The 14,497-nt window shown below is 41.6% G+C and overlaps 1 protein-coding gene across 2 annotated transcripts in view; it reads left to right on the top strand.

The window, feature by feature from the left end:
* The window catches only part of LOC132300133 (serine/threonine-protein kinase TOR-like), an 81,063-nt gene that overhangs the window by 39,562 nt on the left and 27,004 nt on the right, over positions 1 to 14,497 (top strand). For both annotated transcript variants that reach the window (XM_059797099.1, XM_059797097.1), the window contains exons 36-37: positions 1,639 to 1,707; positions 1,813 to 1,926. In XM_059797099.1, the coding sequence (XP_059653082.1) occupies positions 1,639 to 1,707; positions 1,813 to 1,926 (183 nt within the window). The remainder of the gene's footprint in view (positions 1 to 1,638; positions 1,708 to 1,812; positions 1,927 to 14,497) is intronic.

Below are 14,497 nucleotides of genomic sequence, written 5' to 3'. Positions count from 1 at the left end.
GGCTGGTTGGAAGGGAAATAAATGCATAATGGTATATTTTTATCAGTATACCTATATAAATATAAATTAATACATTTAAATGAGGTTAAAAATGTAATTTTCTATCATCATTTTTGTCTCTCCCCTCTTGCGCTCACTTTTGACGGAAACAAAATGATGGGCCTAGAGGGATGCCTCATCCCTCCTCCCATCCTTCCCTCAACCTCTCCCCCCTACCAAACAATGATGTATCCCTTCTCTCTTTCCTCTTCTTCCATCCTACCGAACGCTTGCATATGCATCTAATTTCTGTTGGGCTAGTGTAGAACACAAAAGGGGAGTGGGTTCTATTGATTTAATTTGGTGCAAGAAAACTAGGAGACTTCAAGTATCACAACTTTTACTTTAGGGAAGTTGTTCCTTGCATGGTGTTCCAGAAATAATCACATCGGATTTAGACTCAATGTTTTTGTAACATTCTTTCTGGGCCTTAGGCTGGTAATTGTGAGGGTTAGAGCTGGCACCCTAAGCTTTAATAGTTTGGTACACTCAATCTAGAAGTAGAACTAGGGGCAGTGTGAATAGGCCTTGAAACTAAATTAATTTTCAATTTCAAATTTCTTAATTAATCATGTAAAAAATAAGAAGAATGCAGTGAATATAAAAAGCATGCGGCACAAGACAACCAATTTTTACGTGGAAAGCCCTGTAGAGAAAAAAGTATGAGACCTAGTTTAGACATATCAAATCCAATATCGACGAATAGTAATTACAACCCAAATATCAGTTCTAAACATTAGCGTCACCAGAGTTACCTCAAATTGAGACTCATGCCAGTTGTTCCTCCTTGGACACTGTTGTATTCAATATATAGATATGCTCTTAACATGATTGGCTCTTTGACTTGTGAATTGATCTCATCTACTATTCCTTTTGTTGGTTGTGCTGGATTTCTTAATGCACTTGTGTTGTAATTATTCAACACTCAATAACACTTGCCATTTAAATACTTTGACGATGATTGAAAGAGAGAAAAAAAGGGTCTTAACCATTCATATGCTAAATTGCTTGGTTATACATTCTGAAAACACAGGGTGCTTTATATAGACTTTGGAGGCTGAAAATTTAATTTAATTTTTTTTAAATGATATGAGACCAGAATATCTGTGGAAGGGTGACAGGGAGAAGGATGAAAGACCCTTCCATAAAGTTGAAACTAGCTTATAATCAATGAGTATAGTGACAATAAATTAAAAAAGAGTAATGTAAGCAGCCAGTACAATAAAAAAACTTAAGTAATTTTGTAGGGCAGTCAATTTAATAGAAAAGTCTGCAGAATTAAGGTATCGAGTGTTTGAAATATTCTGGAACACATAGCTGGACATTTATATTAGCTGTCTTATATTAATGGGTGTTCGAGGACTCTTCTTTAGATGTTAATTGTGGCAAGATTATCTGCATATTTCAGTTATACAGGTGATTCTGAGACTCTTGTTTAGCTGTTAATTCTTATATGACTATTTGCATATTTCAGTTATACTGACGGTTTGAGTTGACCCTGAAACCTTGCCACAGAGCATCCACTTCATAGAAATAGCATTTTTTTAATTGAATTTCTTGTTCCTAAATGTTCTTAATTTTAAGTATTTTATTGTTTAGGTTCTAGAGAGTTATGAACGTGCATACAGCAATATGGTTCGTGTTCAGCAGCTGTCTGAATTAGAGGAGGTTAATTTTATTTTCTAAAGTTGCTTTTATGCTTTAACTGAAATTCTTATAAACAAGCATGCGTCATTGAGCTCATAGTAAATGGAGAAAATTTACTCTCAACAGGTCATTGATTACTGTACCCTTCCTCTTTTGGGAAACCCTGTAGCTGATGGGCGACGGGCTCTCATTCGCAATATGTGGAATGAACGCATAAAAGGTGCGAAACGAAATGTCGAGGTAAATATACTATAAGCTTAATTCGCTTTTTGTTGTTGTTGATTAGATGACCGGTAACTATTAGGAATTAACATGTTATTTTCCAAGAATATAAGTTATTTGATCTGTATAGGGAGTATCTAGGGATTGGATTTGATCTGATCTTAATTTGATTTTATATGATATTATTTTCATCATGTGCCTATTAGAGGCATAGGATCAGTGATTTGATTTACTTTCCACTTATATAATATTCAGTCCTAATATAAATTAGGAGCATGGCTAATGAGAATTTGTGGCTTACAAGAGCCTTTTACATTCAACTTGGTATCAGAGCCAAGAACACGACACACACTTCACTGCTTGATCTCTACTTCATATTCTTTTGGTTCATCCTCTCCTCGTTTTGTGTTCTTTAAATTTTTCAGTCACCAACCACTAAACCACACCCAAGCAAACCAAACCCCTTCTGGGGTATTTCTTCTTCCCTCCATCGCTTCGTGTGGTAGAGGGGTCTCTCTCTAAACCAATGACCAGCTTGGTCGTTATGTGCTGTTGACGAATCGTCCAGCCTCTTTTCATTCTCTGACGACTTCCCGCAAGGTTAGTACGTCCGACTGAGTTTTACTCTTGCAGACAGAGCTGCTCACTTGGAAGACTTCTCCAGCCCTTGTGACTTGGAGACAACAGTATTTACAATTTGCAATTTGGTAAGAATCTGTGATTTGATTCTATATCATAACAATCTGAGAAATGGAATCTGTTCGGCATAGTTCCCTAACCCAAAGGATTACTACAGTTTTATTAAATGGGAAAAATTTTCCATCTTGGTCGAGATCAGTGAGACTTTATTTAGGGAGTCGGGGTAAAACTAGATATTTATTGGGCACTATTAAAAAACCAGCACCTATTGAACCTACGTTTACGCAATGGGACATTGATAATTGTACCATTCTTGGGTGGTTATTCAATTCTATGGAGTAGTGTATTTATTATATGTTTATGTATCATGAAACTGTGCACACCTGATGGATTGCTCTCACTAAGACTTATGCTCATGCTCGTAATGAAGCCCGGATCTATGAGTTGCATTGAGATATCTCACGAGCTACCTAAGACGATTTGAAGCTGTCAGTTGCAAATTACTTTGCCTTCCTTCAGTCACGTTGGGAGGAACTTGCTCACTATGAGTCCCTTGGTGATGTCTCAGTAGAGGCTGCTGGGATTATTTAGGTTAGACACGAGCGCCATCAGATTTATCAGTTTCTTATGGGACTCCGTCTAGAATTTGTGGCCCTTTGTGCTCAAATTCTAAATACTACACCTTTACCCTCTCTTTTCAAGGCTTTTGCTATTATTGATGGGGATGATCGTCGACGTCAGGTTACACCTTCGATGGCTCTTGCTACACTTCCTGCAACTGACACTGATCAGATGGCATTAGTCGCTTCTTTTAGACCATCTGGTACTCGCAACCATGGCCGTGGCAGCAACCGTGGACAGGGAAGTTCTACCATATGTGCACATTGTGGAAAAATTGGTCATGCTAAGGATAGGTGGTGCTTCCAGCTCTACCTATACCTCAGATCTAGCAGCACTACAACTTCTTCTACTGCTACTATTGTTGAGTCCTTTGGTGCCCATGAACCACCTGCTCCTCCGCCTGGATGTATTAATATGCATCAGTTGCATACATAAATTGGGTCTATTATCTTAGATCATTATCACAGGCATCTCTCCCTTCAGCTACATCTGCTGCAACTCACTTAGGTACCATCCCTTCAGCTACATCAACTGCAGCTCACTTAAGTCCATCTGAATTCCATGCCTCTCTGTCTGGTATTGTTCCTCCAACTTGGGTCATAGATTTTGGTGTTTCTGATCACATGACTGGTGAGTCTCGATATTTTTCGGATATGGAAGCATCCTTCGGGCAGGTACGCCTTGCTGATGATTCTTTTACACCGATCATTAGTAAGGGTACTAGCCCTTTATCTCCTGATTTATCTTTACAGTTTGTTCTTCATACGCCTAACCTTTCCCTTAACTTATTATCTGTTAGCTGCTTAACTCGTTCCTTGGCCTGCTCAGTGACTTTCTTTCCTGGTCATTGTGTTTTTCAGGACCTAGCTACGAAGGGAATTTTTGGCAGGGGGTATGAGAGGGACGGACTGTACATCTTTGGGACAGTCATTGTTCACGGTAGTTGCAGGTTCATCTCGGCCCTCATGGACAACGACACGTGCTCCTCAATGTGCCGTACGCGAGTGGGGGAAGGAAGACTGCGAGTTGCACGTGTAACGCCCCCCTCCTTTCCTATTCTAGCTCTTCTAATTTTGAACGAAATGTTGGAGGCCAACCACGTGGACGGGCAAGAAGGTTAACAGGCGTCTTTCATTCAGCTATTGCTGGGCCTAACCTGTGTATTGGGCTTGATAAGCCCACGGTTGGGACTACGTTGTGTAATGGGCCGCAGGAGTTTTATGATTTAAAGAGGAAGGTTACATGGGGCCCAATAACCTGATTTCCATATCTTTTCTAAATAACAAGCGCAACCCAAATCTCATTACAGAGCCCAGCAATACAGAACCTCCACAGTGTCTTCTTTATGGTTCTTCTGTAAATAGATCGTGGACTTCGCTAGAGAAGAGGAGATGGATGAAAATTAGTGAAGGCGAGGCTGGTTTACGTTTGAACGAGGAGGTTTTTCGACATAATTAGTGCTGCGCTGATCCATCAGAAGTGTCTTTTCCTTCCATCCCTGCACAGTCGAAGGAAAGACCTTTTAGATTTTCATCTCGTGGTTCTCACATGCCTTGCCACGGTAATAGATGGTCTAGAAAAGATAAGTAGAAGTGGATACGCACCTCTTCTATCAACGACCCAAGTATGTCCTCTGCTCATCACCTTTGGAGCTTTCTTACTTCTCCTCCTTCTTCTTGTACTCCTTCTTGTGGGGTGTTGAGGAGTGATGTTGAGAAGGCGATGAAGAAGAGTTGTGTGTTACCAGTTGTGCCTTCGGTGCCTGAATTTGATCCTGGCTTGATTACGGAAGGTAAGATTGCCTGTGGTCCTGTTATCCCTGGGCATATTGATCCAGTTGCTTGTGCAGTTAAGGACTTGTTTGAGGGGGTAACGGTCTGTGTGGGGCGTGATCTTCATTTTCAGCTGTCCAATGATTCGGCTTTGGCCCTGCTCAAAGAGCTTCGTTTATGTGTAGTTTTGAAAGGCTTTTATTGTTTGCCACCTGTAGGGGTAGAGGCGAATGAGTCTATCAAATTCTTTAGTCATGGAATGCGTGACTATGTTATAGATATGGATTTGATGACAGAACTGTCTGTAAATGGAAGAGATAGTGCAGAGGAGGTGATTGATGACCTGGTTTCCATCCAACAGGTCTGTTCTAACGAGCTTGTTCCATGGCTGGAGACTGACCATACTAATTTGGTAATGGAGGAACCATTGGCTGTTGTGCGACCTGGTTGCCCTGAAATGGCTGCTGATATGTGCAAGGATTGGGTAGTCGCAAATATAAGAGCTACTAGTGAGCTGTTGGGTGTCTCATATGAGGGCAATAGCGATCAGGCATTATCCATTCTTCATGCAATTGTGGAAGGAAGAGAGGTTGCAGTGACGAATGAGGTTGTGAACATGAAGCCTTTATCATCTTGGAAAGGGGAACAGGAGGTCAAGAACCTTATCTCTTATGTCAATTATGAAGGGAAGAGAGGGGCAGTGAGGGAGAGGGGAAGGACTAGAAGTAAGAGCGTAAGGAGGGGAGGAGGGGAGATAATCGTATTTGGTTCTTAATGAACCTACGAATCATTACTTGGAATGTTCGTGGTCTCAACGATCCAGACAAAAGGAGGGTGGTAAAGGTAGCTTTCAGGAAGTGGGGAGCCCAGGTTGTTTGTCTGCAAGAATCCAAGTTGGCATCCATTTCTAATGGGGTTGTTAGGAGTCTCTGGGGAGGAAGGTTTGTGGAATGGGAGTCCTTGAATGCTTCAGGTACTTCTGGTGGAATTTTAGTTATGTGGGATTGCAGATGGTTGTTTAGGATGGACGTGTGGATGGGGAGGTTCTCTGTGTCCTGTGTGTTTAAGATGGAAGAGGACAATTTCAGATGGGTTTTCTCTGGGGTCTACGGACCGGTTGTTAATAGTGATCGGCTTCTTTTTTGGGAGGAGCTTTGCCATGTTCAAGGACTGTGGTCTCTTCCTTGATGCTTGGGTGGGGATTTCAATTATGTTAGATCCCCGTTAGAGAAGTTTACAGGTGGAAGGTGGTCTTTACATATGGTTCAGTTTTCTGACTTTATTGATGAGCATTTTCTCATTCATTTACCAATGGAAGATGCAGCCTATACGTGGTTCTATGGTAGGGACTCAGTCACTTTATCAAGGCTGGATCGGTTATTGATCTCTGGGGAGTGGGAAGAGAAATTCCCAGATGCTGTTCAGGCGGTTTTAGCAAGGGTCACTTCTAATCATGTTCCTTTAGTTTTGGATTTTGGGGGTTTGAGTTCTCGATGTTCCCCGTTTGGATTTGAGAATATGTGGCTGAGAGCGGAGGACTTCCAAGGGAAAGTTCGGTCTTGGTGGGAGGGAGCAATGGGTATAGGTTAGCCCACTTTTACGTTAGCCAGGAAGTTAAGGACTCTCAAAACTCGAGCTTAAGAAGTGGAATAAGGATGTATTCGGGAATCTTGAATGGAGGAAGTATAGAGTTCTTGCTGATTTTTCTGAGATTGATCGTCTTGAAGAGGGCAGGTGGGGATGTGGAGTCTCTACGTTCTAGGAGAGCCTCATGTTAGGTAGTTTTTGCTGAGATTGCTTGTATGGAGGAGATCTCGTGGCAACAAAAATCACGGGCTCTCTAAGGAGAGTTGGGGAGGTGGTGCGAGCTGAGGTGATGGGCACCTTTCAGGATTTTTATTCTCATGGCACATTTGAGAAATCTCTGAACGCATCTTTTATTGCTCCCATTCCCAAGAAGGGCGGTGCCTCTGATATTAAGGACTTTCTGCCAATTAGCTTAATTGGATGTTTATATAAGCTTATTGCCAAGGTTCTTGTCTCCAGGATGAGTAATGTTTTGGATGGTCTCATTTCAGAATCACAGAATGCTTTTGTTGGTGGGAGGCAGATTTTAGATTCTGTTCTTATTGCTGAGGAATGTGTTGACTCTAGATTAAGAAGTGGGGTTCCTGGCGTTTTGTGTAAGCTTGATATTGAGAAAGCTTATGATCATGTTAATTGGAAGTTTGTTCTATATCTGCTTCGGAGGATGGGGTTTGGTGATAGGTGGATAAAATGGATTGAAACTTGTATGTTGTCAGTTATGTTTTCTGTACTCGTGAATGGTTCACCTGCGGTTGTTTTTTGCTAGCTCGCGTGGTCTGCGACAAGGAGATCCATTATCGTCTTTTCTTTTCCTCATTGTCATGGAAGATCTGAGTAGGTTAATGAGAAAAGTGGAAGATTTGGGTTACATCAGGGGGTTTAGAGTTGGCAGAGATGTTGAACATCAGATGCAGATTTTCCATTTATTATTCACTGATGATACTTTGGTATTTTGTGATGCTGAAGTTTCTCAACTCAGATATCTGAGGTGCACTCTCGCTTGTTTCTAAGCGGTTTCTGGGTTAAAGATTAATGTCGGAAAGAGTGTGCTTGTCCCAGTGGGGGATGTTCCAGATATTTCCTCCTTAGCTGCTGTCCTAGGGTGTGGAGTTGGTTCTTTTCCTCTTCCTTATTTAGGTTTGCCTTTGGGAGTTCCTTCTACACGAGTTGGGAATTGGGATCCAGTGATTAATAGATATGAGAAAAGATTAGCAGGATGGAAAAAGCAGTATCTTTCTTGGGGGGGGGGGGGGGGGGGGGGGGGGGAGTCACACTCATTAAGAGTACTCTCTCATCCCTTCCTACCTTTTATTTTTTATTTTTTATTTTTATCTTTGTTTCAAATTCCATGCTCTGTTGCTGAAAGGATTGAAAAAATTCAGAGGGATTTTCTCTGGGGTGGAAGGGGAGAGGAGTTTAAGTATCATCTTGTTAATTGGGATCAAGTCTACCAACAGTTGAGGTTAGGCATTCGAAAAATCGTTCCTTTTAATCGTGTTCTCTTGGGAAAGTGGTTATGGAGATTTGGAAGGGAACACCATCGTTAGTGGAGAAGAGTTGTCTCGTATCGTTTTGGTGAGGTGAGTGGGGCTGGTCATCTTTTCCAGTCACTATTACGGGAGGCGTTGGTGTGTGGAAATTCATTCGGAAGGGTTGGGATGTTTTCTCCACACATATTAGATTCAAAGTTCGTGATGGCAGACATGTTCGTTTTTGGGAGGACCTTTGGTGTGGCGATCAGTTGCTGTCTCACTCCTTTCCTAGACTTTATAGTTTTGCAGCCAATAAACATGTTTACGTGATTGATTGTTATCAACTTGATAACAATGGAGTTACGTGGGATGTGTGGTTTAGGCGGCCCTTTCAGGATTGGGAAATGGAGGAAGTTTGTGTTTTTTTTGGATACGTTGTATAGATAGAAGGATATTGGCGGAGGGTGTGATGATATTTTGTGGGTTCCTTTAGCTTATGGTCGGTATGGTGTCCGCTCTATGTTCTTCTATTTGTCCAATTTCGTTGGTCCTGAGTTCCCTTGGAAGTCTGTTTGGCGCTCTAAAGCTCCTTTTCGAATCGCATCCTTCGTTTGGACTGCCACATTGGGGAAGATTTTGACATTGGACAATTTGAGAAAGAGAGGCAACATCATTGTTAATTGGTGGTGTTTATGTAAAGCTGATAGTGAATCCGTGGATCACATTCTTTTGCATTGTCCTGTGGCGTATGATTGTTGGAGTTTTATTTTTAGCATGTTTGGCGTTTTTTGGGTAATGCCTAACCAGTCTTCTCAATTGATTAACGCTTGGAAAAGGTGTCGTGTCAAAGAACAAGCTCGTGATTATTGGAAGATTGTTCCACATTGTGTATGGTGGTGTTTGTGGCTTGAGAGGAATAACAGATCCTTTGAAGGAAAAGAATCATCTTTAGCTAATTTAAAAATTCATATTCTTCGTTCTTTGTTCTGTTATGTAAGAGGAAGTGCATGCTCCTCGATTGATGATTTCTTTGATCTCTTGGATTCTATTGGTTCTTAAACCTTTTTTATTCTTGTATTAGGGACGCGTTCCCCTTTTGAACGTTTTTCTAATATATTTTTACTTATCAAAAAAAAAAAAAATCACGGGCTCTCTGGCTAAAAGAGGGAGATCGTAACACAAATTTTTTTCACAGACTTACTAATGCCTACAGAAGGAGTAATCACATAGGGCGAATTCGGGTGGATGGTATGGAGTTGTGGAGGGAGGAAGAGGTGCGTAATGGGATCGTTTCTTTCTATCAGAAGCTTTACATCGAGCCGTTAACTTGAACACCCAGGCGGTCTCCATTTTGAGGTTATTTATGAGTTGGATAGAGATGGGCTTGGGATTCCTTTTTTTGAAGAGGAAGTTCTGACGGCTTTATCAAGTTGTAATGTGGACAAAGCCCCGGGGCCTGATGGGTTTACTATGAGGTTTCTGATGAAAAGTTGGGTGGTGGTGAGAAATGAGGTGATGGGTACATTTCAGGAGTTTCATTCTACTAGCATCTTTGAGAAGTCGCTAAATGCTTCATTCATTGCCCCTATTCCTAAGATGGGTGGTGCTTTTGACATTAAAGATTTTAGACCAGTTGGCCTAGTGGGTTGCATTTACAAGCTCATGGCTAAGGTTCTTGCTCTTAGGATGAGGGGTGTCATGGATGGGATTATTTCGGACTCCCAAAATGCTTTTGTCGAAGGACGGCAAATACTTGATTGAGTTCTTATTGCAGGCGAATGTGTGGATTCTAGATTGCGAAGTGGTGTCCCTGGAGTCTTATGCAAACTTGACATTGAAAAAGCTTATGATCATGTGAACTGGAATTTCTTGCTATACTTACTCCAGAGAATGGGGTTTGGAAGTAGATGGAGGAAATAGATAGAGACATGTCTTTCATCTGTAAAGTTCTTTGTTCTTGTGAATGGGTCTCCTACTGGTTTCTTTAGGTGTTCTCGGGGTTTAAGACAAGGAGATCCCTTGTCGTCTTTCCTTTTTCTTATTGTAATGGAGGGTTTGAGCAGACTTACGAGGAGGGCAGAGGATCTCGGTCTTATACAGGGCTTTAGGATGGGCAGAGATGTAGTCCATCAGTTGAAGATCTCTCGTTTACTATTTCCGGATGATACCCTGGTTTTTTTGATGTTGACGTGTCTCAACTTAGATACTTAAGGTGCATTCTGGCTTGTTTTTAGGTCAACGTGGCTAAGAGCGTGCTTGTCCCGGTAGGGGATGTTCATGATATTTCCTCCTTAGCTGTAGTCTTTGGGTGTAGGGTGAGTTCTTTTCCCATTCCTTACTTGGGTTTGCCCCTAGGGGTTTCCTCTAGGAGAGTCGGGAGTTGGGATCCTCTGATTGACAGGTATGTGAAGAGATTGGTAGGAAGGAATAAGCAATAGATGTCCAAGGGAGGGAAAGTTACTCTTATAAAGAGCACTTTATCGAGCCTTCCTACTTATTTTTTATCTATGTTCCAAATTCCATGCTCTGTTGCCAAAAGGATCGAAAAAATCCAAAGGGATTTCCTTTGGGGCGGTAGGGGCGAAGAGTGTAAGTATCACTTGGTCAAATGGGAGCAAGTTTGCAAGCCCATGAATCTGGGTATCAGGAGGTTGGTTCCCTTTAATCAAGCTCTCTTGGGTAAGTGGTTATGGAGATTTGGGAGGGAAAGGCATTGCCCTTGGCGAAGGCTAGTTTCATGTCGTTTTGGGGAAGAGAGTGGCAGCTGGTTTACTCGTCCGGTTTCTATAATGGGAGGAGTTGGTGTGTGGAAATCCATTCGGAATGGTTGGGATGTCTTCTCTTCCCACATCAGATTCAAAGTTCGTGATGGCAGATGTGTTCAATTTTGGGAGGATCTCTGGTGTGGTGACCATCCATTATCTTATACATTTCCCAGATTATACAGTATTGCAGTTGATAGACATGCTTGCGTAGCTAACTGTAATCGGCTTGATAGTATTGGGATTACGTCGGATGTTCACTTTAGGCGTTCTTTTCAGGATTGGGAGATGGACGAGGTATGCGTTCTTTTGGATCTGTTGTATCGGTAGGAAGCAGTTGGCAGAGGTAATGATGATATTATGTGGATCTCCTCTTCTCATGGTTGTTTTGAAGTACGAACCTTGTTCTTATGCCTATCTAATTTTGATAGCCTTGATTTTCCAGGGAAGACCATATGGCGTTCTGTAGCTCCAACTAGAGTGAAATTCTTTGTATGGACTGCTGTATGGGGTAAGATCCTGACGATTGACAATTTGAGGAAGAGTGGTAATTGTATCGTTAATTGGTGTTGCCTGTGCAAATGAGATGGTGAGTCAGTTGATCATATCCTCATGCACTGTCTTATGGCGTACGACTGCTGGAATCTTATACTCAGTTTGTTTGGCATGCTTTGGGTAATGCCCCGATCTTCTAAGGATTTGATTCATGCATGGAGAGGATGTCGTGTAAGAAGTGATGTACGCGATTACTGGAGGATTGTTCCACATTGCGTGTGGTGGTGTATTTGGAAGGAGAGGAATAGCAGAATGTTCGAGAGGACGGAGTCGTCCATGGCAATGCTGAAACTTCATATTATTCGTTCTCTTTTTAGTTATGTGAAGAGGAGTTCTTGCTCCTCCTCCGATGATTTAATTATTTTTTTAGATTCTTTGGGGCCTTAGATCTCGGTTCCACTTTTGTATAAGGGAAATTCCCCTTTTGAACGCCTTTTTATTCAATTATTACTTATCACAAAAAAAAATATATCTCTAATGATTTTCGGTCTCATCTTAATAAATTGGGGATTCTTCATCAGATGACATGCCCTTATACACCGGAACAGAATGGAGTGGCGGAACGTAAAAACCGTCATCTCATGAGTGTTGTTCGGTGTCTTTTACGTGGTATGTAGGTTCCTCAGTCTTATTCAAATATGACAGTTCTCACTGTAGCTTTTTTGATTTATCAAACCCCTAGTCGAACTTTAAGGGGTAAGGTTCCATTACATATTTTGCAACCAGACAACACCCTTTTCCCTATTACGCCTCGTGTTTTTGATGTACATGTTTTGTTTAGGACCGACGTCCTACACGTACAAAGCATGGTGATAAAGTTATTCGTTGCGTTTTTTTGGGTTATTCGACTATGTCGAAATGGTACCGTTGTTATGACCCTAGTACTCGTCTTCTTTTTTCAAAGTTGTTCCCATCTTTGGCACATATTTTTTGCAGGTTCCGTCTTCTTTTACTCCATACTTTCTCATCCCTGGCTTGGCCCCTACCAGTTCTATCCTCAACATCTCCTCCCGTGGCTTGCCCGAGCTTCGCGTATACTCTCGTCGCCCACGAGATTCCCCCTCATGCTACCTTGCCACTGTCCTCTTGTGGTATAGGTAATCCTAACCCTGCTATTCCCAATTTTACTGCAAATCCTACCTTGCCTACTTCTACTGTAGATCCTGCATCGCCTGCTCTTGATTCTGATTTGCCTATTACTCTCCGTAAAGGTTAAAGGACTTGTGTGACTAATCACGTATTTTCTTATCAGGGACTTTCACACAATTACTGTCCTACCTTGCTCCCACCTCGGCTATTTCCATCCCTTGAGATACAAGCCTACATTGGATAGCATCCATGGCTGCTGAGATGGATGTCTTTTGAGAAAAATAGGACATGGGAGCTTGTTACTTTACCACAAGGAGAGAGGACTGCTGGCTGTAAATGGGTATTTACAATCAAATATAAAGTGATCGCTATAAAGCTAGGATGGTCGCGAAGGGCTTTACACGAACTCCGGGGAAGGACTTTAGTGCCACTTTTGCTTTGGTCTCCAAGCTGACTACTATCCGCCTTCTTATTTCCTTAGCGGCTTGCTACTCTTGGCCTCTTCACTAGTTAAATATGAAAAATGCCTTTCTTCATGGGGATTTGATAGAAGAAATTTATATGGATTCTACTCCTAGTTTTCAGCTTCGGGGGAGTATTCTGGGAAAGTATGTCGCCTTCTAAAATCCTTATATGGACTGAAGCAGTCACCTCGGGCAAGGTTTCACCGATTCGGTGATGTAGTTATTTCTATTGGTTTCACTCGATGTCACTCAGATCACACATACTTCTTCTGCCGTAGTCCAGAAAATCATTGTGCCATTATCTTAGTATATGTTGATGACATAATCGTCACAGGAAATAGACCTTGGGCAGGCTTTTGAGGTTAAAGACTTAGGTCCTCTTCGATTTTTTCTTGGTATTGAGGTTGCACGCTCTAGGCATCGTATTTTGCTCTATCAGTGGAAGTATGCATTAGACCTTCTCAGGACACTAGTATGCTTGGGTGTTGTCCTGCTTCCTCTCCTATGGATTCGACGCATCGGCTTCATGCGGAGTCTGGAGACCTTCTTCTAGATCCCTTTGCTTATCAGCGCCTTGTTGGCCACTTAATTTATCTAACAAACATTAGACCTGATCTCACATTTGCGGTTAGTATTGTGAGTCAGTTCATGCATGCTCCTCGGACCTCACACTTAGATGCCGTATACAGTCGGTACCTCAAGTCCTGCCCAGGACTTGGTCTATTCTACAAATCCACACCACAACCTCTTATCTCGTGCTACACCGATGCTGGTTATGCTGGATCTCTGACTGACCGTCGCTCTACTTCAGGTTTCTGTACTTTTCTCGAGGGCAATTTAATTACTTGGAAAAGTAAGAAACAAAGCTTTGTGTCTTGTTCTTTTGCAGAGGCAGAGTACTGTGGCATGGCTCAGGGCACTTGTGAGATCCTCTGGCTTCGTTCCCTATTGATTGAGCTAGGATTCCTTGTTTTAGTTCATCAACTCTCTTCTGTTATAACCGATTTGCTATTATGCTTGCATCTGTCGTAGTTTTTCATGAGAGGACAAAGCATATTGAGGTTGATATTCACTTTCTCATGGAGAAAGTGCATTGTGGAGTTATCCATACTTCCTTCTTTTCTTCTACTAATCAGCTTGCCGATATGTTGACAAAGTCAGTAGGACAATCTGCTCTTCACTCTGGTATTGGCAAGCTGGGCTTAGTTGATATCTTCGCTCTAGCTTTAAGGGGAGTATTGGGAGAAAATATAGGGATTTGATCTGTATTGGGAGTATCTTTAAGGATTGGATTTGATTTGATCTTAATTTTATTTTATATGATATTATTTGCATCATGTGCATATTAGAGGCATAGGATCATTGATTTGATTTACTTTCCACTTATATAATATTCAGTCTGTATAAATTAGGAGCATGGCTAATGAGAATTTGTGGCTTACAAGGGCCTTTAACATTCAACTTGTAGAAACATTAGTCACCCTCTATCCTAATTAATTCATTTGTGTCTGAAAGTTGACGAAAACAACTTTGTAATGCAGAAGCACTGAATATCTGTGTCAAAATAATCGTTAGGAATAGGAAATGTTTGTGCGTGATTTTATATGGGGGAATTCTTGTAAATCTGT

This window comes from Cornus florida, unplaced genomic scaffold (genome assembly GCF_030987335.1).
Source record: "Cornus florida cultivar Cherokee Brave unplaced genomic scaffold, ASM3098733v1 CherokeeBrave_3.0.0_Hap2_Chr03, whole genome shotgun sequence".
Classification (NCBI taxonomy): domain Eukaryota; kingdom Viridiplantae; phylum Streptophyta; class Magnoliopsida; order Cornales; family Cornaceae; genus Cornus; species Cornus florida.
Note: the sequence above shows the minus strand (reverse complement) of the source record. Positions and strands in the feature narration are given on the sequence as shown.